The 26,039-nt window shown below is 49.1% G+C and overlaps 1 protein-coding gene across 1 annotated transcript; it reads left to right on the top strand.

The window, feature by feature from the left end:
* Positions 1–285: 285 nt before the first annotated feature.
* RAB27B (RAB27B, member RAS oncogene family) lies at positions 286–25,669 on the top strand. The gene is made up of 6 exons (XM_030467443.1): positions 286–481; positions 14,941–15,112; positions 17,941–18,026; positions 21,872–21,975; positions 23,046–23,169; positions 24,927–25,669. The coding sequence occupies exons 2-6, from the start codon at positions 14,960–14,962 to the stop codon at positions 25,114–25,116; spliced, it is 657 nt and encodes a 218-aa protein (XP_030323303.1). The 5' UTR covers positions 286–481; positions 14,941–14,959; the 3' UTR covers positions 25,117–25,669.
* The last annotated feature ends 370 nt before the right edge of the window (positions 25,670–26,039 follow it).

Below are 26,039 nucleotides of genomic sequence, written 5' to 3'. Positions count from 1 at the left end.
CTGCCCTTCCATGAGGAAAAAGATGGAAAACCTCCAAGGAAAACCAGAGGAAAATGGGGAGGGGGTCTCCCGCCAGACCCCCTTCTTCCCGCTCCCTGAGGGCATCACCCTCCTTCCTTCCTTCCTTCCATCCCTCCTTTGGGGCTTTTCCCCCCAAGGTTCTCTCCCAGACGTTATCCCCCGGAGACACCCATGGAGGGAGCCCGCGGGCAGAGGTGTCTGCGGCTGTGTCTGTACCGGCGGAGGGTGCTTCCCCCTGAGGAGAACCCGCCTCTCACAGCCCGGCCCTTCCCCGCCTCAGCCCCCGGGGCCGAGCGGCTACATCCGTGCGGCGGCCCCGGCTGCTCCAACCCCTCCGCCTCAGCCCAGCCTCGGCTCCTGGGCTCTCCCGCAGAGGGGAGGGACTCCTCGCCTGCCTCCTTCCCCTTCTCCTTCTCGGCGACGACACCCGGGAGAGAGCCGCGGAGCGCCGGGAGAGCAGGTTTCTGACGAGCGGGGAAAAGGGGGAGAACCGGGGAAAGGTGTGGGGGGGACACACACGAGCCTTCCCGCCCCGACAAACGGGGAGAGGAGGCGGGAGGGGACCCCTTGGGACGCGGTGCTTGGAGGGAGAGTAAAATGGAGACCGGGGATGGTGTTGAAATGGGTCGGGGAAAGCGAATGCGGAGCCGCCTTGGGGCCCGGGGCGGCTTTTCAGGAGCTGTGGCAGGGCGGCAATCGGGGGTCCCACCCGCGATATGCAGCCGCTATCGCGACAGTGTTTCCCCCGTGGCAGTGGTGTCACGTCCTGCAGGCTGAGCTGGCAGGTTTAGGAGCGGCCAGGAGCTTGTGGGAAGGGAAGGGAAGGAAAGGGAGGTTTGTAAATCATCTGCTGGCCGGGAGCGGGTGTACACACATGGGGAGTGAATTCGGATCGAGGTGCCCGAATCCGAAGTAATTGTGGTGTGAAGGGTTCTGCACAGCGCTGCTCTGGCTCCTGGGGAATGAGATAAGAATATGATATGAAGCAGATAAAAAGGATCGGCTGCCATGCAAGCAAGAAGGGACTTTTGGGACTGGGGAAGAAATGCCCCCCAACTCTTGTATTGTGATGCTAATATAGGGTTAAAAATTCTGCTTTATACCTCTTAAATGCCATGATGGTGGAGAGGCAAAGCTCCTGGAGCTTTCTGTGCTTCACAGGAATGATGGAAACAGGTTTGGTCCCTAAATTCATGGCCAAGCACAGCTTCTGCAGAGTTTAAATGTCTTTCAGGTGGCTGTGGCAGGGGGTGCAGAAAGCAGCAGGGGAATACTTTGCTTCTTCTCAACTCGATTATCAAAAGTTCTTTTAAAGTAGCTTTGTGCCACGGGCTGGAGGTGGAAAAAATAAAAAAGAAAAAAGCATGCCAAAAGTAAAATGAACTGCATACTTGCAGGGCATATGGGGGGTAAAAAGGCCCCAGTCTTGGCGTTATGCTAATTGCCAGCAGATAGAAGAGAGTGTGACTCCTCTTTGAGGTCTTTAATCAGACTTTGACTCGAAGGAGAAACAGTTTTCCCATGCTGAAAAACTCCTCTCAACAAATCTGGTGGGTTTGGGCTGCGTGTGAAGCCCTCAAGATGGGGTGTGAGGAGTGAAATGCACACAAGTGGAAGCACTTGTTGGCAGCTTTGCAGCCAGCCTGCTTGGAAAGCTCTGCTCCAACATGGTGCTGGGAACTTGGAAGAGCTGCAGAGAAGAGCCCCAGCACCCCTGGTGGGTGCTGATTCTTTGCTTCCCAAGAAAAAAAGGGATGGATTGCAGCCTGCTGAAATGTGTGAACCAGGGAGTAAGCAGCACGCTGCCTCGGAGCCTGCCTGGAAGCTGCTAAGGCTGCCATATGACAGCCTGGTCATTACAGAAATAAAAACATGCTGGCACTGGTTAAAGCTGCCATCACAGCATCTCAAAAAAAAATAATGTTCTGCTCTCCAGAGCCTGTCAGAAAATCCAGCTGTGTGCTGCTTACCTGGAGATCTGCAAGCCCTGCCTGTTGAAAGGCTCCATCTGCACTTTGGAGAACTGGATAGCATTTATATTTTATTTTTTTTTCCGTGGGAGAAGCTTTTTCTCCCTGTTTATGCATCCCAGCCTCAATTTTCCAAGCTGCTTTTCCTGTTAGCATGTGACAGGTGTTTGGTCTCAGCACTGTTGCATAGGGAACTGTAAGTAATGGGTATAGAAATACAAGTATACCTTGCACTGGTTCCCATGAAACCTTTGGGGTTTGGCTCTTTCTTTCACTGAGAGAAACAAAAATAGCCCAGAGGAATTCAGCAAAGTCAACGTTTTGCATTTTGGGCCTTGAAATGTGACATGGGGAAGCAGCATTGGCAGCAGTGTGGTGCAGGAGGCCTGGCTTTGGTTTGGGTGGAGGGATTTAAAAGCAGATGAGGCACTTCAGGACATGCTTCAGTGGGTATCCCCCGGGATCCAAACCACAGCAGGTTCATCAACCAAAGGGTAGTTCTCTGGGAGGACTGACAGGGAGCCCATGTCATCTGGAAATTTCATATCAGGAGAGGAGCTTAAAGCTTTAGTTTTCCTTTTGAATCTGGAATTCCCCGAGGTTATGAAAGGCATTTTTCATCTTCCTTTTGGCAGCTCCTAATTCCCTTCTCATCCTTGCCCTCCAAACCTCTCATTTGCTTGTCTGCCCTTAAACCCCCCTGGGCTGGGGTGAGGATGGCTCTTTCTGGAGAGGGAGAACCAGCTGGCAGGAGAAGTTGGGAGGTGGTGTTTCTGGGGTCTGCCTGCAGAAGGCCCCTGGCCCAGAGAGAGGAGAAGCACAACCCTGGGAAGCTTGCAGGTAACAGGACAGCAGGAGTGATATCCTGAGAGGAGCATCCCAGGGAGAGGAGGAGGCAGGGGTGAGAAGACCCTTCTCTTCTCTAAGAGAGAAATAACCCTTCATTCTGCAGCTTTAAGGGGTTAAAACTTTCTGGAGAACCCATTTGTGATCTCTGGTCCAACCTGAGCTGGAAGAGGGAAATAACCCTTCTCTCTGCAGCTTTAAAGGGTTAAAACTTTCTGGAGAACCCATTTGTGATCTCTGGAGAACCCCTCTGGTCCAGCCTGAGCTGGAGGAGGGAAATAACCCCTTAAAGCTGCAGAGAGAAGGGTTAAAACTTTCTGGAGAACCTTTCTGGTCCAGCCTGAGCTGGAGGAGGGAAATAACCCTTCTCTCTGCAGCTTTAAGGGGTTAGAACTTTCTGGAGAACCCCTCTGATCCAGCCTCAGCTGGAGGAGGGAAATAACCCCTTAAAGCTGCAGAGAGAAGGGTTAAAACTTTCTAGAGAACCCATTTGTGATCTCTGGTCCAACCTGAGCTGGAAGAGGGAAATAACCCTTCTCTCTGCAGCTTTAAAGGGTTAAAACTTTCTGGAGAACCCATTTGTGATCTCTGGAGAACCCCTCTGGTCCAGCCTCAGCTGGAGGAGGGAAATAACCCTTTAAAGCTGCAGAGAGAAGGGTTAAAACTTTCTGGAGAACCTTTCTGGTCCAGCCTGAGCTGGAGGAGGGAAATAACCCTTCTCTCTGCAGCTTTAAAGGGTTAAAACTTTCCTGAGAACCAATTTGTGCCTGAGCAGGGAACTAGACTTTTAATTCCTTTAAACCTTTCATGGCATAATCAGATTGCTTCAGCATTCACAGCAGATTGTCTGCCACAGAAAGGAGCAATGATTTACTGGTTCAAAAGCAGTGATTTAAATGTGTAATAGCCATTAGCTTGTTAGAACTAATGACTTGCTATCTCAAGGAACCTTCTTTAGAGTTTTTGCAGTCCTTAAAGAGCCTCCACTGAATGGGATCAGATGATTTGACAAGCCAAGACATTTTGATCACTGTTGTACATTTTTATTTCAAGGGAATGAATGGTACAGGGGTTGGAAATCTGCCTGCCTGAATGGAGCTGCTGGTAAAAATTATTGCAGCCCTTGCTGGAAGGGAAACTCCCAAGTGTCAGAGCTTCCCAAGCCTGTTGAACCCCAAAAGTGAAGGTGTTTTGGGGGTGAAGGTGCAGGAGGGCTTCTGGGGAAGCACTGATATATTGACCTGTGTAGCATTCCCTGGGATTGGGTGTGAGCTGGGTGTGCAAATAGCAGGGCCTGGCTCTGGACCTTTGAAGAGCCATGGAAAGCTGAACTCCAGCCACTGGAAAACTTCCCTCTTTCCAGGGAAGACTCTGCACTGTCCTGGGTTACAGCCAAGTGAGTTGCCATCTTCATGGAGGGATGGTATTAAAGGAACTGATAAAAACTTAGATTTTGGGGAAAATACAGACCTGTCAAAGGTGCAGCTAGCCAAGAGCTTCAACTACTGTATAACAGCTTTGCTTTTTTATTCACTAAAATGCTGTACTCCTTTGGCAGGTGTGACTGAGAGCTCCCTGGCTGCAGTTGGAGGCAGCAGCAGCAGCAGAGAGCAGGGCTGTCCCTTTCCTGGCTGTCCCTTTCCTGGCTGTCCCCCTGCCCTGGACAAGGCCCAGAGTGACATTTCTGAGGCAGGTCAGCAGTGTCCAGAGGTGGTATCAGCCACAGGGCAGGGCAGGAACAGGGACAACATTGTTCCTTCCTCAGTTTAGTTCCTGCTGGCCTCAGGCTGGCAGGGAGGTACAGGCCACTTGGACAGAATCTGGAACAGAATCTGCTTTGAGGTTAGCTGTTAGAAAGGCTGTCAGTGATGGCCACAGCTTTTTAGAGCTGTAATGGGTGATGCAGCCAGCATGCTCACTGCTTTCTGGCCATTCTCAAACTGCTGTGGCTGGGCTTCCTTTTCTTTTTCCCCTTTTCCCCTCCATCCAGCCCCATTATCTGCAGGCAACACAAAATAGAAACCCCTCTACTCTTCATCTTGATTCAGGCTTTCCATTAGGCACCTCACCCCAAAAGACACCTTTGGGTTGATTTGGGGGATCAATTGGGTCAGGCCCAACTAGCAGGACAGACTTTCTAAGCTGTGGGGTTGACTTTCCTCCCCTTACCCCCTTGCTCTTTACTCCACTGCTAGCTGTTCATCTTGATTCATGCATGCAGCAAGGAGGGGAGTGTTATAAAAAACCAGGAGGAGCTGGCAAACCTTCAGGTCTTTTAGATGTAATCATCCAGCTCAGAGTCTTCATCAGCATAGCAGGGTTTCTAAATTTAAACAGAGATCTGCAGGGAAAAAAAAAACCCCAAACACCAAAACCCAACAGTGTCCCAGTCACGTGCATGGCTGGGCTTTGTCAAAGGAGTTTTCCAAAAGATTTCTGATGAGTTTAGGATTCCAAAGATGGATTTGATAAGGTCAGGGAGAGATGAAGTGTGGCTGATGGCACCGTGCTTCTGCAGCTAAAAGGGAAGTCTAGCCCACTTCATGTCTTTCAGATAACTATATTTGCTCATAAATTTTCATGGAGTTTCTGTGGTTTTTTTTCCCTGACACACAGACAGATCCACAGTGTGATGAGTGGTAGCTTTTGCTTGCCTTAGAAGAGCAGGAGAGACTTTTGGGGGGTTTGAACAGCACCTCAGCATCCCTCCTAGGATCCCCCATGGCTTGGGCTGGTTGGGAAGTGACCCTGGAGTCCCAATACCCCATTTAACCAGAGCACATCCAATCCATGTACAACATTTGGACTTCAAAAATAATATTTATTTTTTTTTATGAGATAGAAAAACTGAAAATTCCTCAACCTGCTTTCCTCCTCCTCACTGCAAGTTCAAGTAGTGAGTGTGCTGGGTTTACTTTTTGAAGTGTGAAGGTTAAATGTGTTTGCCACCTGGGTGATTTTACAGTAGGAGGATTCTGCTGCCTTTGACAAGATCCATCTCTGGCTTGGGTATTTTCCAGGGGTTTTGTCACTGATGATTATTCTCTGGTCAGTAGCAGGGTTGTATTTGTGTAGTCAATCATGTGTGATAGACTGGATTACGTGCTCAACATCCAGCCCTGCTGTGGCCTGGGAAGCCCAGAACTAATTCCTGTACTCACCAAGCAGGTTTTTGAGATGGTGGAGCAGAGGAAAATGTCTTTGGTGTTACAGCTCACCCAGTCCTGTGCTTGTGCTCTGGAGGGAAGAAAGCAGGGGGGGAAATGTGGTGAGAACAGCTTCTGGTAAGGGTTGGCCACCACCCTTGTCCTTGCTGTTTGGTTTTTTATTTTCCTTCCTGCATGTATTTTTCATATTGGTTGGTACTGAAAAGGACTGAATTAGTCACTCTTTCCCCTTGCCCACACAACTGGAAATAGAGATTTTTGTAGTGAGAGAGTTTTTAGGAGGTGGCAGAGCATCTGCTGGAAGGGAAGGGTTCAACGCTGCTTCTCCCCCTCTCTGAGCAGTGCTTGGGAGAGCAGATCCCACACCCTGGGAGGAAAAGACCCCAAAAAGTTGTGGGTATGTGAGCAGAAAGCAGGGATGGATGTGGGTAGCTGGGAGCCTGCTCCTTGGTTTGTTCTAAAAATACCTGTGGGACGTGGGGTGATGTGAGTGGGGTCTGGCTGAGTAACTGGGACCTGTGGGACACGGGGTCTGGCTGAGGAGCTGGGACCTGTGGGACGTGGGGTGATGTGAGTGGGGTCTGGCTGAGGAGCTGGGAGCTGTGGGACATGGGGTCTGGCTGAGGAATTGGGAGCTGTGGGACATGGGGTGATGTGAGTGGGGTCTGGCTGAGAAATTGGGACCTGTGGGACATGGGGTCTGGCTGAGGAGATGGGAGCTGTGGGACATGGGGTCTGGCTGAGGAGCTGGGACCTGTGGACGTGGGGTGATGTGAGTGGGGTCTGGCTGAGGAGATGGGAGCTGTGGGACATGGGGTGATGTGAGTGGGGTCTGGCTGAGGAGATGGGAGCTGTGGGACATGGGGTGGTGTGAGTGGGGTCTGGCTGAGGAGATGGGACCTGAGGGACATGGGGTGATGTGAGTGGGGTCTGGCTGAGGAGATGGGACCTGTGGGACATGGGGTGATGTGAGTGGGGTCTGGCTGAGGAGATGGGAGCTGTGGGACATGGGGTGATGTGAGTGGGGTCTGGCTGAGGAGCTTGGAGCTGTGGGACATGGGGTGATGTGAGTGGGGTCTGGCTGAGGAGATGGGAGCTGTGGGACATGGGGTGATGTGAGTGGGGTCTGGCTGAGGAATTGGGACCTGTGGGACATGGGGTCTGGCTGAGGAAATGGGAGCTGTGGGACATGGGGTGATGTGAGTGGGGTCTGGCTGAGGAGATGGGAGCTGTGGGACATGGGGTGGTGTGAGTGGGGTCTGGCTGAGGAATTGGGAGCTGTGGGACATGGGGTGGTGTGAGTGGGGTCTGGCTGAGGAGATGGGACCTGAGGGACATGGAGTGATGTGAGTGGGGTCTGGCTGAGGAGATGGGAGCTGTGGGACATGGGGTGATGTGAGTGGGGTCTGGCTGAGGAGATGGGAGCTGTGGGACACGGGGTCTGGCTGAGGAGATGGGAGCTGTGGGACATGGGGTGATGTGAGTGGGGTCTGGCTGAGTAACTGGGAGCTGTGGGACATGGGGTGGTGTGAGGGGGGTCTGGCTGAGGAGATGGGAGCTGTGGGACATGGGGTGATGTGAGTGGGGTCTGGCTGAGGAGATGGGAGCTGTGGGACATGGGGTGATGTGAGTGGGGTCTGGCTGAGGAGATGGGAGCTGTGGGACACGGGGTCTGGCTGAGGAGATGGGAGCTGTGGGACATGGGGTGATGTGAGTGGGGTCTGGCTGAGTAACTGGGAGCTGTGGGACATGGGGTGGTGTGAGTGGGGTCTGGCTGAGGAGATGGGAGCTGTGGGACATGGGGTGATGTGAGTGGGGTCTGGCTGAGGAGATGGGAGCTGTGGGACACGGGGTCTGGCTGAGGAGATGGGAGCTGTGGGACATGGGGTGATGTGAGTGGGGTCTGGCTGAGGAATTGGGAGCTGTGGGACATGGGGTGATGTGAGTGGGGTCTGGCTGAGGAACTGGGAGCTGTGGGACATGGGGTGGTGTGAGTGGGGTCTGGCTGAGGAGATGGGACCTGTGGGACATGGGGTGGTGTGAGTGGGGTCTGGCTGAGGAATTGGGACCTGTGGGACATGGGGTCTGGCTGAGGAGATGGGAGCTGTGGGACATGGGGTGATGTGAGTGGGGTCTGGCTGAGGAATTGGGAGCTGTGGGACATGGGGTCTGGCTGAGGAATTGGGAGCTGTGGGACATGGGGTGATGTGAGTGGGGTCTGGCTGAGAAATTGGGACCTGTGGGACATGGGGTGATGTGAGTGGGGTCTGGCTGAGGAATTGGGACCTGTGGGACATGGGGTCTGGCTGAGGAGATGGGAGCTGTGGGACATGGGGTGGTGTGAGTGGGGTCTGGCTGAGGAGATGGGAGCTGTGGGACATGGGGTGATGTGAGTGGGGTCTGGCTGAGGAGATGGGAGCTGTGGGACATGGGGTGATGTGAGGGGGGTCTGGCTGAGGAGATGGGAGCTGTGGGACATGGGGTGATGTGAGGGGGGTCTGGCTGAGGAGATGGGAGCTGTGGGACATGGGGTGATGTGAGTGGGGTCTGGCTGAGGAGATGGGAGCTGTGGGACATGGGGTGGTGTGAGTGGGGTCTGGCTGAGGAGATGGGAGCTGTGGGACATGGGGTGATGTGAGTGGGGTCTGGCTGAGTAACTGGGAGCTGTGGGACATGGGGTGATGTGAGGGGGGTCTGGCTGAGATGGCTGCTGTTCAGTCAGCTTTTCAGAAGAGGTGTTGGGAGGTTTTACTGGGTTTGCTGGTGTGAATGAGTGCTCCCTTCAGGCTTCTCAGGAGGTGAAGGGGGTTTTAAAGTGGGAATTCTGGTGGCTCCTTCTCAGCACACATCTAGCAGTGTGGTAGCCAGCTCATCTTCATCCCCATGGAGCTCTGTTCAGGCTGTGCTCAAATGGGTGAGGTGTTAGTTAAATATTAGATATTTTAAGCACTTCTAAAAGGAAGTGCAGTCTGTATATATATCATTTTTTTTTCATGAAAAAGGGTATCCTTGGCCTATCTAAACCAGACTGGTATATGGCTGTGGCTTGCCAAGAGTCTTTTACAGGCTGAAACTTGAAGCTGTCTGTGCTCAAATGCTGTGTGCCAGAAAGCACCTTCTGATCCTCTGAGGTTTTCCTCTGTAAGGAAGAAAATGAGGGAAGATCTTTCCTTCCACATTGCTGCTGTATTGGTTACCTCTTGTTGCTCTCAGCCTGAGCAGAGAAGCCAGCTTTAATTTCATCTCAGCATAGCTCCAGTGAGTTGTTTGATTTTTGAAGGGGAAAAAAAAAATATTTGGCTTATTCTGGGCCATTTACTTGGCAGCTGTGAGGCTCTCTGCTTTTTTGGCAGGGTGCTGAGAGGATTGGATGGGGTTGCATCTTGCATTCTGTCTCTCCTGTTAGGGAAGGACTTGTGAGGTTGCTTTCTGATAAAGCAATCTTCAGTTTAATCCTCTGTCTGCCCCACTTTGCATTGCAGACAGTCCTGTGTGTTCTCTCTGCTAGGGAAGAGGTGTCTAATGACAAACTCGTTAGCAGAGACATGTTAATCTGGTTGGTGTGGGATTCTCTGATGGATGCTCCATTGGGAAGGGAGGTTGGCCCACAGCAAAACAGGAACAGGTTGTGGGGTTGGAGGGCAACAGGTGAGTGGAGTTGGTTCTTCTCTGGTCTGGTTGTGGTTAGGATCAGGTTAGTAGCTCAGTCAAGATCTTGAGGATGAAAGAAAAGCAAGTTTTCTGGTGTCCCAGCAGAAGGCCAGGAAAGCCCAGAACTAAAGAACTTCAAAGAGCAACCATATCCCAGCTGGATCTTGGGCTGTCTTTCTGCTAGAGCCTGTGGGATTCCTTCTTCAGGAGGACAGGAAGAGCTAGAAATCATGCATTTCAAAAGTCTCCTTACCCAGTGGCTCTGATTTCCAGCAGGAACCTGCTGCTGACAGTGTTTCCCACCTCCTAGAAGTGACTCTGAGAGGAAACCTAACAGGCAGCCTGTCCTCCCACGGATCAGCTTTGCTCTTTTCTTCACTGGGAGTCTCCATGCTGCTCTTTTTTTATCAGGTGGAGCTTTTAGGGATGAGAAGGAGTTTCCTGGGGGAATTGGGGCAATGCTCACCTGTCCTTCATGTTCTTTACAAACCATTTCTAACCATGGGTTGGGGTCATCCCTGCCTGCCACACCTTGGTGACAGGTGCACTTGTCACCTGCAGCCAAGTGCTGACCCTGAAAGGATCTGGAAGCAGGATCTCTGGGATGAAGGGATGATGCCACAATCATTCTGGAAGGTCAGCTTCGTGTAGGCAAAGGCAGAGGATCACACTCAGGCCCTGGGATGCAGGATGGCTCCTGCCATACACTGGAGAAAGTTGAATGGGATCACTCTGTGGTTTTGTAGGGACTATTAGGTGGCTGCTGGGTCCTTGGAACAGCATCCCATTGGATCTGAGCATCCCATTTGGATCAGATAACACCACTTGGAGGTGCCAGGGGCTGATTTGAGGCAGTGAGAGTCACTGTGGCAGTGCCTCTGATCCAGTGCTCCCTTAGGACAGCACCGGGGTGGGGGGGTTTGGTTTGGTTTTGTGGTTTTTTTAAATCTTATTGTTGTTTTCACACTTTTTCTTTAAAAAAACCAACCTTGGATGAATCCTATTTTGCTGCAGAGGGAACAAATCTCTTGCTGCCCAGCTGCTGGGCCAATCTGTTCACTGTTGATTTTTTTCTACCCTGCCTTTTCCAGAGCTAACGTTATCCAGACAACGGTTTTGTGTGTGACACTTTTAACCAGTGCTGTCCCAAGGGAAATAAAACCTTGTTTTCCTGAGCTGCTTTTTCTCTCCCTGCACACCTAATTCTTGTTCCCATTGACTGGTTGCATAACTGGGGAGCTCCTCTGAGCAATTCTCTCCCTTAATGAGAAAATGTTTTATCGAGAAATCGAGCGGAGGGTCTGAAACCTCAAGCCCTGCAAAGTCTGAAACTTAGAAACTGAAACATTCTTCAGTCTTTTCCAATTCTGAGAGGCTAAAAGTAGAACAGACCATTTTTTTTAGGTTAGGTTCCTCAGAGTTTTAGATCATTTAGGGTTTTCTTTGTTTGGTGGGGTTTTTTTACCATAGAACGTATCAAGATGAGAGAATTGAAACCATTTTTCTTCAGACTTTTCTCCCCAGCCCAAAGACTTTTTTTTAAAGAAGCAATTTAGGTTCCAATCCATTGCTTTTCTCCCAGTTTTTAAGGCACAAGCTGTGAATGGAAGAAGAAAACCTGATTTAAAACTTTTCTTCTCTGCTTCTCTTTCTGTGTGGGTCTTCTGGAGCAGTTTGGAGCCTCAGGGTAGAGGTGCAGTGCCCAAGGAGGAGGATTTCCTCTCCTTGTAGGCTATAACTGGATGTCATAAGGTTTAGTTGGTTTTTGTGAAGCCAAATCTCTCCATCAAGAGAACATTTTCTGGAGGATCTGCTGCCAAGTGCCAGATTTTAAATGATCTCTCACACTGTAGTTAGAGAACATTAAATCAGGATGGAACAAAATAATCAATCAAGAAACAAGATGCTGCTTCTGGTCTAGGTGGGAATCTTGTCTGCCAAGAAAGCAGGAAAGTGTTTTTTTTAAATCAGGCTCTGTCTAGATGCACAACCTGGAGGAACAGCATCAAGTTGATCATCCTCTGGCTGCTGGCCATGTTGGCAGAGAGGGTTGGGAGGGATGGTTGGTCAGGAGGCTTGCTTGGGCTTTGGAAAAGCTTCATTGGTGGTAAAAGAGACAGCACCAGCTTCAGAACTGGAGGGCTGGGTTGTTTTGCTTGAACAGTGGGAAGTTGGGGATGGGCTGTGTGGGTGCTACAAGGTTGATTGTGCCCAGTGGGGGAGACCTGGCTGGTCCTGGCTGCTCTGGTTGATTGCTGGTGATGCTCTGGGCTGGTCCTGGCTGCTCTGATTGATTCCTGGTGATGCTCTGGGCTGGTCCTGCCTGCTCTGGTTCCTGGTGATGCTCTGGGCTGGTCCTGGCTGCTCTGGTTCCTGGTGATGCTCTGGGCTGCTCCTGGCTGTTCTGATTTCTGGTGATGCTCTGGGCTGGTCCTGGCTGCTCTGGTTCTTGGTGATGCTCTGGGCTGGTCCTGGCTGTTCTGGTTGATTCCTGGTGATGCTCTGGGCTGGTCCTGGCTGCTCTGGTTGATTGCTAGTGATGCTCTGGGCTGGTCCTGGCTGCTCTGGTTGATTGCTAGTGATGCTCTGGGCTGGTCCTGGCTGCTCTGGTTGATTGCTGGTGATGCTCTGGGATGGTCCTGGCTGCTCTGATTTTTGATGATGCTCTGGGCTGGTCCTGGCTGCTCTGATTGATTCCTGGTGATGCTCTGGGCTGGTCCTGGCTGCTCTGGTTGATTCCTGGTGATGCTCTGGGCTGTTCTGATTTTTGGTGATGCTCTGGGCTGGTCCTGGCTGCTCTGGTTGATTGCTGGTGATGCTCTGGGCTGATCTTGACTGCTCTGATTTTTGATGATGCTCTGGGCTGGTCCTGGCTGCTTGGGTTGATTCCTGGTGATGCTCTGGGCTGGTCCTGGCTGCTCTGGTTGATTGCTGGTGATGCTCTGGGCTGGTCCTGGCTGCTCTGGTTGATTCCTGGTGATGCTCTGGGCTGGTCCTGGCTGCTCTGGTTGATTCCTGGTGATGCTCTGGGCTGGTCCTGGCTGCTCTGGTTGATTCCTGGTGATGCTCTGGGCTGGTCCTGGCTGCTCTGGTTGATTCCTGGTGATGCTCTGGGCTGGTCCTGCCTGCTCTGATTGATTGTTGGTGATGCTCTGGGCTGGTCCTGGCTGCTCTGGTTGATTCCTGGTGATGCTCTGGGCAGGTCCTGGCTGCTCTGATTGATTGTTGGTGATGCTCTGGGCTGGTCCTGGCTGCTCTGGTTGATTCCTGGTGATGCTCTGGGCTGGTCCTGGCTGCTCTGGTTCTTGGTGATGCTCTGGGCTGGTCCTGGCTGCTCTGGTTGATTCCTGGTGATGCTCTGGGCTGGTCCTGGCTGCTCTGGTTGATTCCTGGTGATGCTCTGGGCTGGTCCTGCCTGCTCTGATTGATTGTTGGTGATGCTCTGGGCTGGTCCTGGCTGCTCTGGTTGATTGTTGGTGATGCTCTGGGCTGATCCTGGCTGTTCTGATTTCTGGTGATGCTCTGGGCTGATCCTGGCTGTTCTGGTTCCTGGTGATGCTCTGGGCTGGTCCTTGCTGTTCTGATTGATTCCTGGTGATGCTCTGGGCTGGCCCTGGCTGCTCTGGTTGATTACTGGTGATGCTCTGGGCTGGTCCTGACTGCTCTGATTTCTGGTGATGCTCTGGGCTGGTTCTGGCTGCTCTGATTGATTCCTGGTGATGCTCTGGGCTGGTCCTGGCTGCTCTGGTTGATTCCTGGTGATGCTCTGGGCTGGTCCTGGCTGCTCTGATTTTTGGTGATGCTCTGGGCTGGTCCTGGCTGCTCTGGTTGATTGCTGGTGATGCTCTGGGCTGGTCCTGACTGCTCTGATTTCTGGTGATGCTCTGGGCTGGTCCTGGCTGCTCTGGTTGATTCCTGGTGATGCTCTGGGCTGGTCCTGGTGCTGCTCTGGTTGATTCCTGGTGATGCTCTGGGCTGGTCCTGGCTGCTCTGGTTGATTCCTGGTGATGCTCTGGGCTGGTCCTGGCTGCTCTGGTTGATTGCTGGTGATGCTCTGGGCAGGTCCTGGCTGTTCTGATTTTTGGTGATGCTCTGGGCTGGTCCTGGCTGCTCTGATTGATTCCTGGTGATGCTCTGGGCTGGTCCTGGCTGCTCTGGTTGATTGCTGGTGATGCTCTGGGCAGGTCCTGGCTGTTCTGATTTTTGGTGATGCTCTGGGCTGGTCCTGGCTGCTCTGATTTCTGGTGATGCTCTGGGCTGGTCCTGGCTACTCTGGTTCCTGGTGATGCTCTGGGCTGGTCCTGGCTGCTCTGGTTGATTCCTGGTGATGCTCTGGGCTGGTCCTGGCTGCTCTGGTTGATTCCTGGTGATGCTCTGGGCTGGTCCTGGCTGCTCTGGTTGATTGCTGGTGATGCTCTGGGCTGGTCCTGGCTGCTCTGGTTGATTGTTGGTGATGCTCTGGGCTGATCCTGGCTGTTCTGATTTCTGGTGATGCTCTGGGCTGATCCTGGCTGCTCTGGTTCCTGGTGATGCTCTGGGCTGGTCCTTGCTGTTCTGATTGATTCCTGGTGATGCTCTGGGCTGATCCTGGCTGTTCTGATTTCTGGTGATGCTCTGGGCTGATCCTGGCTGCTCTGGTTCCTGGTGATGCTCTGGGCTGGTCCTGGCTGCTCTGGTTGATTACTGGTGATGCTCTGGGCTGGTCCTGACTGCTCTGATTTCTGGTGATGCTCTGGGCAGGTCCTGGCTGCTCTGATTTCTGGTGATGCTCTGGGCTGGTTCTGGCTGCTCTGATTGATTCCTGGTGATGCTCTGGGCTGGTCCTGGCTGCTCTGGTTGATTCCTGGTGATGCTCTGGGCTGGTCCTGCCTGCTCTGATTTTTGGTGATGCTCTGGGCTGGTCCTGGCTGCTCTGGTTGATTGCTGGTGATGCTCTGGGCTGGTCCTGGCTACTCTGGTTCCTGGTGATGCTCTGGGCTGGTCCTGGCTGCTCTGGTTGATTCCTGGTGATGCAGAAGGATTTAGCCCCAGGTTTCCTAGAGGCCTTACTGTTATCCTCAGACCAAAAAATCAGATTTCTGTCCCAAGCTTCTAGCATTCTAAGCTTCAGTTTTATTTATTTAGAAAAAAAAAAAACAGTGTAAGTTGCATCACCTCCTGGCACTGTGATTTCACTGTTGCTTTTTTCCTACAATCCCTACCACAGGCAGCAGCATTTCCATGACCAAAAATGGGGTTTTGGGCATTATTAAATCAATGTTTTGTTTTTTTTTCTCTTTCCCTAGGTTCCTAAAAATTAGCACTATGACTGATGGAGACTATGATTATCTGATCAAACTCCTGGCCCTTGGAGACTCTGGGGTTGGAAAAACAACATTCCTGTACAGATACACTGACAACAAATTCAATCCCAAATTCATCACAACAGTTGGGATAGATTTTCGGGAAAAGAGAGTGGTAAGTTGTCTCCCATGAAGGAAAACACCTTTTTTCTGGCTTTATTTATTTCTGCTGAGAACAATATTTATTATCTATAGCAATATCTACTGCCTCTCTCCCTGCAGGGTGTAGCATGTGCTGATAATCCTTCTCCTTGGCTTAAAAAACTTGGAATTAGGAACTGGATAAAGGGGAAAAATGCCATTATCCATATCCCAATGTTGGGTTGTGAAATGGTTTATTGCACATTGGTGTTAAATTAAATCTAGGGGATAAATTCAGCTTTCTAATAGGAATCCTTCCAGCTTGCTGAAACAGTTAAACCATAATAAATACAAGATGTTAAACCCCAAGCAGCTCTTGGCATTTCCTTAATAAAAAGACATTCAAATGCTTGCCCAGTTGGAGACTTCTTTAAAATGCTTTCTTATTTAAGCTCCTATTATTTAATTAGAATACAGTGGAAAGATTCACTGCCTGGTCAATGGGGGTTGAGGGATCCCCTGAACTAAAAATAATCTGAATTTTGCCTCAAATTTCTCATCATCAACTTTACTCAAGTTAAATCTGCTGCTCAGGTTGGAGTTGAACCTGGACTATGGGATCACACTGCTATAATTAGAGTAAAATAATAAAACCACAGGTTTTTTGTTGGTTTTTTTTTTCAAGGAAATGTCTGAACATGTAAATTGAGTATTTTTTCCATGGCTGGTCAGGCTCTGATTAACATGTTTTAAAACACAGCTGCTGGATTCATTCCAGAAGGTTGAACATTCCTGCTGAAGGTTGCAGACAGATTTCTGCTGGAATTTTCCACACCTGGACTTTTTGGGGGTTAGTTTTTAAGAAGAGGAGAAACCAGATGGAAATCACCAGCTTTGAGGTGTCCTGAAGGTCTGCCTAATAAATTGCCTTTCAAGAAAGAGGTGCAAAAGGTTAAAATATGCTTTTTGTTGTGTAAAAGTCAGGTTACAAAATGACCCTGTGGGACTCCTTGGTGATCAGGTTAAATATTCCAGGAACATGCACCAGTTTAATGCACAAAAAATGTGGTGCAGTTGATAAACTGATTTTTTTTTCTGCTTTTCAGACCCTAAAGTCTGTATTTTCTTGATCTAAATACAAGGGCAATATTTGCCTGCTTTTAAAATTGCTGTGGGTCTGCTAATTGGATAACAAAACCAGCTCATGCTTATTTGATCCCTTTTTCCTGCACCATTTCCATGCTGCCTCTGTTTAATAAAGGATTCAGCCTCAGCAAAAGGTCACAGTGATTTTTTTTTAATTACTTTTTTTTTTTTTAAAGCACCAAGAGTTTGCAGTTGCAGTCAGTAAGGGAATCATTGATGTCCAATGGAAGTCAGTAAAGCATTTGACACCGTCTCTCACAGCATCCTTGTAGATAAGTTGATCAAGTATGGGTTTGGTGATCAGGTAGTGAGGTGGATCAGGAACTGGTTGAAAGGAAGGAGTCAGAGAGTTGTAGTCAATGGGGCAGAATCTGGTTGGAGGTGTGTGACCAGTGGAGTCCCTCAGGGGTCGGTACTGGGACCGGTGTTGTTCAATATCTTCATCAACGACTTGGATGAGGGTATAGAATGTACCCTCAGCAAGTTTGCTGATGACACTAAGCTGGGAGGAGTGGCTGACACACCAGAAGGCTGTGCTGCCATTCAGAGAGACTTAGACAGGCTGGAGAGTTGGGCAGGGAGAAACATGATGAAATTCAACAAGGGGAAGTGTAGAGTTTTGCATTTGGGGAAGAACAACACGATGGCCCAGTATAGGTTGGGGGCTGACCTGCTGGGGAGCAGTGTAGGTGAAAGAGACCTGGGGGTCCTGGTTGACAAGAAGATGACCATGAGCCAGCAATGTGCCCTTGTGGCCAAGAAGGCCAATGGCATCCTGGGGTGCATTAGAAAGGGGGTGGTTAGTAGGTCAAGAGAGGTTCTCCTCCCCCTCTATTCTGCATTGGTGAGGCCGCACCTGGAGTATTGTGTCCAGTTCTGGGCCCCTCAGTTCAAGAAGGACAGGGAAGTGCTTGAAAGAGTCCAGCGCAGAGCTACTAAGATGATGAAGGGAGTGGAACATCTCCCTTATGAGGAAAGGCTGAGGGAGCTGGATCTCTTTAGTTTGGAGAAAAGGAGACTGAGGGGTGACCTCATCAATGTTTTCAAACATGTAAGGGGTGAGTGTCAGGGAGATGGAGTTAGGCTCTTCTCAGTGGTGACCAGTGATAGGACAAGGGGTAATGGGTGTAAATTGGAGCACAGGAGGTTCAAGTTGAATATCCGGAAACATTTTTTTCCTGTAAGGGTGACAGAGCCCTGGAACAGGCTGCCCAGGGGGGTCGTGGAGTCTCCTTCACTGGAGACATTCAAAACCCTCCTGGACACGTTCCTATGCGAGGTACTCTAGGTGGCCCTGCTCTGGCAGGGGGGGTTGGACTAGATGATCTTTCGAGGTCCCTTCCAACCCCAAGGATTCTATGATTCTATGATATGATTTCTAATAGTGGTTAATCCTGTCAGCCAGCTGTAAATGTTATAAGGGCAGCAATGAAACAGAACACAGGCAGCTTTACAGCTGGGCCAAGCTGTAAAGAATTGGTATCTCATTTGAAGTGCCAAATATCACCAAATTATCTCTTGAAAGTGCAGCTTTCATGGACATTTCCTGTGCCTCCTGGGTTTTTAAATCCTATTTTTATTTTAAGCAGCCCTCTGAAGTGGCTCCTGGAGGTAAGAGTCAGCATTTCCCGAAGGACTGAACTGTTGCTCCTTAATTCTTGCTTGCACAAAATGTCCCAGGCACAGCTCTCAGTGTGGATTTGCCTCTCTCCTTAGGTTTACAACAGCAGAGGACCCAATGGATCTCCAGGAAAAGCCTTCAAGGTGCATCTCCAGCTTTGGGACACAGCTGGACAGGAAAGGTAATAGACTTCAGCTCCTTGGAAAGTAGTTCTGGGTTTTTCTTTTTTGGGTTGTTTTGTCTTGTTATTTTGGCTTCAGGATACTCCTCATCTCCTCTGGAGGATAATATATAAATTAGCCAAATGTCTTATTGTATTTTACATTTTTTTCTGTCAGGCTGGGTGGTAAGGCAGGTGTTGATGAAGGTTATCAAGCCCTGGCACAGGGAGGGGGTTGGATCCCCCCCCCTTGAGGTGTTTCAAAGCCACACAGATGAGATGCTGAGAAATACAGTTTAGCACTGGAGTCAGCAGAATTAGCTTTATGGTGGGACTTGATGATTTTAAAGGCTTTTTCCAACCAGAATGACTCTGAGAAGATGGAAACAGACTTTTTCCTGGCTCACAGCTCCAGGGTGGTGGCCACAAGGGGCAGTAAGGATGTTCCAGTGAGGGGACAGGACCCAAGTGTTGGCTGGAGGAGTGGGGCAGCCCTGGAGCAGGGTTTTTTTGTTTGTTTTTTTTTTTAATCAATCTGGTCATTCCCCATCTGTTCTTTCCACAATTTCCATGACTCCTCCCCACTAAATTTGGGCCTGTTTTTTTTTTTTTTTTTTAAGAGGCAGAAGCATGTGTGGTGCTTTCTGAACCTCCACACTCTGCTTTTGGCTGCCACGAAGAGGGCGAGGTTGCCCTGGGGATGACTTCTTGATGTCATTTGCCAGCAAGGGGAAGACAAAGTGACTCCCACCTTTAGCTGGGTGTGAGGGGAGCTGGAGAGCAGCAGAGCATTTGCCCAGTGGAGAGGAATTCAAGTGGTGATGAAGCAGAGTGAGCAGTGCCATGTGCTGGGTTAGGAACTGGCTGGAGGGCCGGGCCCAGAGAGTGGTGCTGAACGGGGCTGCATCAAAATGGCGGCCGGTCACTAGTGGTGTCCCCCAGGGATCAGTGTTGGGCCCAGTGCTGTTTAATATCTTGAGGGAGGATTTAGAGGAGGGCATTGAGTCCATCCTCAGCAAATTCCCAGCTGACACTAAGCTGGGGGGAAGTGTGGATCAGCTGGAAGGCAGGAGGGCTCTGCAGAGGGACCTGGAGAGACTGGAGAGTTGGGCTGATCCCAAGGGGATGAGGTTGAAGATTCCAAGGGCCGGGTCCTGCACTTTGGCCACAAGAAGCCCCTGGGGAGCTCCAGGCTGGGCAGGGAGTGGTTGCAGCAAGGGAGCTGGGAGTCTGGCTTGCCAGGAAGCTGAAGAGGAGGCAGCAGTGTGGCCAGGTGGCCAAGAAGGCCAATGGCATCCTGGGCTGGCTGAGGAAGAGCGTGGCCAGCAGGTCCAGGGAAGGGATTCTGCCCCTGTGCTCAGCCCTGGGGAGGCCACAGCTTGAGTCCTGTGTCCAGTTCTGGGCCCCCCAGTTCAGGAAGTCCCTCAGGAAGGAGCTTGAGGTGCTGGAGCAGGTGCAGAGAAGAGCAAGGAGGCTGGGAAGGGATCCAGCAGAATTCCTGGGAGGAAGGAAGGGCTGAGGGAGCTGGGGGTGTTGAGGCTGGAGAAGAGGAGGCTCAGGGGAGACCTCATCACTCTCTGCAACTCCCTGAAAGGAGGTTGGAGCCAGGGGGGGGTTGGGCTCTTTTCCCAGGCAACTCTCAGCAAGACAAGAGGGCACAAAGGGTCTCAAGTTGTGCCAGGGGAGGTTTAGGTTGGAGCTGAGAAAGAATTTCTTTCTGGAGAGGGTGATCAGCCCTTGGAATGGGCTGCCCAGGGAAGTAGTGGATTCTCCGTGTCTGGAGATCTTTCCAAAGAGCCTGGATGTGGCACTCAGTGCCATGGGCTGGGAACCACGGGGGGAGTGGATCAAGGGTTGGACTTGATGAGTTCTGAGCTCCCTTCCAACCCAGCCCATTCTATGATTCTGTGATTCTATGATTCTATGTGGCAGGGCTTGCTGATGGATGAAAAGCAGAAGGAAGCTGAGTTTTTGTGGCTGCATCTCTTCCCTTTACCCTCAAGCCCTCTTTGTCTGCACCCCCTCTGCAAGGCATTAAACATTTGGAAGCTACTCTATTTTTATTTTTTCCTGAAAAGAAAGCCTAGAAGCAGTGTCAGGTGTCTTGCCATCTTTCTGTGGAGAGCTTTTTATTTTATTTTATTGCATTTTCATGGCTGTGTGGCATGAAATACCATTTCTGCAAGGTTTGTGCTAGGTGATGCAGTGCTGCTTTGTGCTGTACTAGAACCTTGAAATCCAAGAACCACCAGAGTGCCCCTGCACCATTTTTTCACAGTTCTGATTTGAACAGCTTTGTGACCTTTTGGTTCCAAACAGAATTGCACACCAGGGTTTGGAGTTTCATCCCAGCTCCTTGGCTTTGCAGGAAGCATGAGAACAGTCTCATCAAACCAGCCAAAGGCTTGTAAACAACCCCTTCTCTTCCTTGTTTTCTTTATATTTCTTTAATTTTGATTAGTCCACATCCCTCCAAGATGTCTCATGTCAGCAGGTGAGGCCATGTCTGTCACTGTGATTTGTGAGGCAAGAAATGCTTCAGGATCTTTGGGTTTTTTGGTTTTTTTTTCCTCCTTCTGTCTCTGCCTCAGTGAAATCAGGCAGAATTTGAACTAATAGATTAGTCACTGGCAATGTTTATATTCTCACACAGAAGCTTCCTCTGCTATGTTACTAACAAACTGATTAGTAAGGGCGGCGGAGACGTCCCGGTGCTTGGCGGTTCGGCTTCAACCACCGGTTGAGGTGTGAAGGTAGAGACTGCCCCTCCGCTCCGCGTTGCCTGCAGCACCAGGAGCCTTCTGGGCAGGAGATCCCGGCTGGGGACCGGGGGGGGGGAGGCCAGGCCGGGGCGGGGGGGGCTGCAGTCCTGGGGCTATGGGATCCCGGGGCAGAGACTGCGGTGGGTTTCTCCGGGACAGCGCTGACACGGTGGGAAAAGCTGTTGAAGGAGAGGAGGTGGACGTGGGGAGAGGGTCGGCCTGGTTCCCCTAGGTGGGGAGTCGAGGGTCTGACCTTCGTTTCTCAGGTATACCAGAAATTCCCTGGGAGCTGCCTTTGGGTTTGCAAAGCCCCGGCAAGGTTCTCCAGGAAAAGCTGAGGGGCAGCAGCCTGGGAAGGCCTTTTTTGAGGGTTAATAACTGCCCAAAGTGTGGCAGAGGAGGGGTGGGGTGAATGATGGGTGCTCACAGCAGAGTGAGGTTGTTGCAGAGTTTCACAGCTGTCTCTGATGCTTTTTTAATTTTTTTTTTCTGTATATAGTGATGTGGAGAAGGAAAACTTAATCTTAAATTATTTAGACTAGCTAAACCAGGCAGTGGGAAGTTTTAGGGACCAGATAATATTGAGTTGGCTCAGAGCTAGTGTGATAAACAAGGTACGGTAGCAACGAGCTTAATGAAGGTAGCAAACACCACAGCAATCGGCTTTACATCAGCTTTTACTATTCAGGAAAGGGTTGTTGGTGTCTCAGCAATTGCTCCTTTTGAAACATCACTCCAACACCCTGCCCTAGCCTAAAAAAAAAAAAAAAAAGGTATTTTGGAATTACTTTAAAGGAGGAGAAAGGGTTGGACTCGATGACAAGGGTTGGACTCGATGATCTCTGAGGTCCCTTCCAACCCAGCCAATTCTATGATTCTATGATTCTATGATTAATAAATGTTTGCTGGTAGGATGCATCAGAGCTAAAATGAAAGTCCAGAGTTATTTTATTTTGCTTTTCCTTCCAAGGGAATGCATCAGATTCCACTCTTCAGATTCCAAGATATTTTTTTAAGAGAAATTTAGCATAAGCAGTTCAGAAAAGCATTACTTAATCTGGTTTTTTTTTTCCTGTTTTGTCTTTTTTTTCTTTTTCTTTTCAGATTTCGAAGCCTCACCACAGCATTTTTCAGAGATGCTATGGGCTTTTTACTGATGTTTGATCTCACCAGTCAACAGAGCTTCTTAAATGTCAGAAATTGGATGAGTAAGTAGAACCATGGACTTTTTTATTGGTTGACTTGAAGCTTTCTGGGGGATTTTAGTCACCTGGGTTTTATGTGTGAGCTGGAAAATGCCCAGGGAAGGTCCTTGGAGCCTGGAATTTGGGGTGAAAGCTTCATCACATTGGAAAAAGGTCCCAGGATATTTTTTAATTTATTTTTTTTTTTGTACAGTAAACTCTTTTGGGTATATTCCTGACAATCTTGTTTGGATTTGGTACAATTTGAGTAAAATCTCTTGTCTCTTAAAACATTCCTTGCATGTGACACTTCCTTGGCCATACCCTATAGCTGAGATGATAAAGAGGGGCTTGGAAACTGGAGTTTGGGTATCACCACTATCTTTATGGTGTTTTTTTCTGTTTGAAAAGCAGAATGTGATTCCTTTTTGTCTGCTTTGAGGCTTAATTCAAATGAAGATGGGGCTTTGTGGGTTTGGTTTGAAAGAGCATGGTGTTTGCTGGTTTCCCTTCAGCTACACTCAAAGTGAAACTAAGGTTAAATTCTTTTAATTTGGTTTTAATTGAGGGTATTTAAGGTGATGGAAGGGCAGAGACCAGTATTTTTATTTTTTTTTAGCTATTTTCCAGCTGAAGCAGGGATAAGAATCCAGACAGCTTGGTGAAAACAGCTCTGTCTTCTTCAGGGATTCCTTTTGCATTAAAACTGCATTTAAACCTTTAAATATATCCAAAATGCTTGAGGATTTTGTCCTAAACTTCTGAAGTTTATTGCAGGTGATGGTGGTGGAGGTTCTCCTCTGCTAAAGCACTGTGTTTAATGCACCTCCTTGCACTGAACTCTTGTTACATGTTGGTAAAATAAATACTGGAATTAATTTTCTGCTACCATTTCTACTTCCTGCTCTGAAAAATTCCCCTTAGCAAGGAAATGTCTAACAAGAAATGTGGTTGGTATGAAGTTATGGGCTGGTTAGTCCAGGACCTTTTAAGGTGGGGAGCCAGAAAGGTATTTTGAATTGTTTTGTCAACAGTTTTGGTTTCTAAAACCATTTTCTTACCTCATGGTTTTGGTTTTTTCTTTTTGCTTTTAGGTCAGCTGCAAGCCAATGCATATTGTGAGAACCCAGATATAGTCTTAATTGGTAATAAAGCTGATTTATCAGACCAAAGGGAGGTGAATGAAAGGCAAGCAAAAGATCTGGCAGATAAATATGGGTAAGTAAATTCTGAGGGAAGTTAAATTTAGTCTCAAAGTGGTGTAAATGTAGCTGGTGGCTCCCTAGTGATACTTGCAAGTAAACTTGAAGCCTGGTAGATGTGGTATCTCCTACACCTATACTAATACCCACCTTGTTACACCTTCTTTGAGCAGAAAATATATAGAATGAAAGACATTTTTGTGCTGTTTGGCTGAAATGAAACACTCTTCCTAGAAAAGCCCATTTTGGGGTTGTTGGCTTGGCCCAGGAATTCAGGACAGGGTACACCAAAGGCTGATGAATGCTCAGTGAATTAAATAACTAACAATATTTATAGTTTGCTTTTCTAATTAGTTTGGAAACAGAGATATACCTGTGGATTTTGGTCAGGTTCTAAGTGTGCAGAGGCACTGAATTTCTTGGCTTTCTTTTCCTTGGTGGGTGTTACCTGAGAGGCTTTTTCAGCCAACTTTGTGCTGCTGCCGCTCTTAGGGCAATCTGAACTCAAAAGGCCAGGGTACATTTTCTAAATTAACAAATCTGTCATCGTGTCACCAGATTCTAGGATCAGGAGTTTGGGTTCTGCCCAGCAAGGAAAAAATCCCAAGAATTTTGTCCCATTCTTTCTTGGTGCCACTAAGTTTCCAGCTCACGCAGAGCGTTGCAAAGAGCTGAGTCCGGGGTGCCTCGCAAAGTCTCTCCAGCAAACTTAGGGCAATCTGAACTCAAAAGGCCAGGGTACATTTTGTAAATTAACAAATCTGTCAGTGTACCACCAGATTCTAGAATCAGGAGTTTGGGTTCTGCCCAGCAAGGAAAAAATCCCAAGAATTTTGTCCCATTCTTTCTTGGTGCCACTAAATTTCCAGCTCCACGCAGAGCGTTGCAAAGAGCTGAGTCCGGGATGCCTCGCAAAGTCTCTCCAGCAAACTTAGGGCAATCTGAACTCAAAAGGCCAGGGTACATTTTCTAAATTAACAAATTTGTTATCATGCCACCAGATTCTAGGATCAGGAGTTTGGGTTCTGCCCAGCAAGGAAAAAAAATCCCAAGAATTTTGTCCCATTCTTATTTGGTGTCACTAAGTTTCCAGCTCCACACAGAGCGTTGCAAAGAGCTGAGTCCAGGGTGCCTTGCAAAGTCTCTCCAGCAAACTTAGGGCAATCTGAACTCAAAAGGCCAAGGTATATTTTGTAAATTAACAAATCTGTCATCGTGCCACCAGATTCTAGAATCAGGAGTTTGGGTTCTGCCCAGCAAGGAAAAAAAGTCCCAAGAATTTTTGGTGCCACTAAGTTTCCAGCTCCACACAGAGCGTTGCAAAGAGCTGAGTCCGGGGTGCCTCGCCAAGTCTCTCCAGCAAACTTAGGGCAATCTGAACTCAAAAGGCCAGGGTACATTTTCTAAATTAACAAATTTGTTATCATGCCACCAGATCCCAAGAATTTTGTCCCATTCTTTCTTGTTGCCACTAAGTTTCCAGCTCCACACAGAGCATTGCAAAGAGCTGAGTCCGGGGTGCCTCGCAAAGTCTCTCCAGCAAACTTAGGGCAATCTGAACTCAAAAGGCCAGGGTACATTTTGTAAATTAACAAATCTGTCATCGTGTCACCAGATTCTAGAATCAGGAGTTTGGGTTCTGCCCAGCAAGGAAAAAAAGTCCCAAGAATTTTTGGTGCCACTAAGTTTCCAGCTCCACACAGAGCGTTGCAAAGAGCTGAGTCCGGGGTGCCTCGCAAAGTCTCTCCAGCAAACTTTCTCCTTTCCTTGCAGCATCCCCTACTTTGAAACGAGTGCTGCTACTGGACAGAACGTGGAGAAGGCTGTGGACAAACTCCTGGACTTGATAATGAAGAGGATGGAGCAGTGTGTGGACAAGACCCAGGTCTCTGACACAGCCAACGGAGGGAGCTCGGGGAAGCTCGAGCCGGCCAAACCGGAGGAGAAAAAGTGTGCCTGCTAAAAACATCATCTCTAAACTGTGACAACCAGTGAAAAAGATGTCATCAGAACACACCTGACCTACCACCAAGGCTCTGGTGAGCCCTGCACAGAAGCAAAGTCACATTGTTTTCTTGGGATTGTGCATTTTTTTTTCTCCAAAGAACTGGTTTCAAACTAAAAGCTGTGTTTCCGTGAGACGCTTGTGCTGAAGTGATCCTTCCTGATGTGGTGCCATCTCCATGGGAAACTCTCCCACCTCTCCTTCTCCCCCCTCTTTTCCCCCTACCCCTCATCTTTATTTTTCATGTGATCAGGAGACTGAATAGAGGAAAGTAGCTTTATTTTTTTAAAAAGGGAGGGAAAGAACCTTTTGTCTGCATACACTGGGTATTGAAATTAAAATGGAGGTGGGTGGTTTTCTAGGTCTGTGCCATTTTTTCCAGAGAATCCTGTTTCTTTCTAGTTCTTAATCTGCATCAGGGACTGTGTGTTTTCTAAGGCAGAGATAGAAAAGATTTTAGGTGGCTTATTAAGAAAAACTTAAGAGGAAGGAATGCTGTGAATTATGTCCTGCTTGAATCACCGAGAAGGGGTTGGGGGGGGGGGTGTGGTTTGGGGGCAAGAAGTAGGGCATTTAGTTAAAAATAATTTTAAAAAGTAATTAATAATTATCAGGGAATTGTGCAGCATTGTTTGTGTTGCAAATAATCCAAGCAGGGATTGGAGGAAAAAATATGGAGAGGGGTTCTGAAGCTGCAGGGATAGTTTTTAAAAGAGAGTGTAATGTATGGGAGCAGAAACTGTGTTTTATGAAATGACTTAGCAAAACAATATTCTCCTTTTTCTTCTGTGTCTCTGGGTGACTGAGCTACACTGCTGTGCTGAGAGAACCTCTGAGTGAGGGAAAAACATGGCATGGGGACTTGGAATGCCTGAATTCCA

Source organism: Calypte anna, chromosome Z, assembly GCF_003957555.1.
Source record: "Calypte anna isolate BGI_N300 chromosome Z, bCalAnn1_v1.p, whole genome shotgun sequence".
NCBI lineage: Eukaryota > Metazoa > Chordata > Aves > Apodiformes > Trochilidae > Calypte > Calypte anna.
Note: the sequence above shows the minus strand (reverse complement) of the source record. Positions and strands in the feature narration are given on the sequence as shown.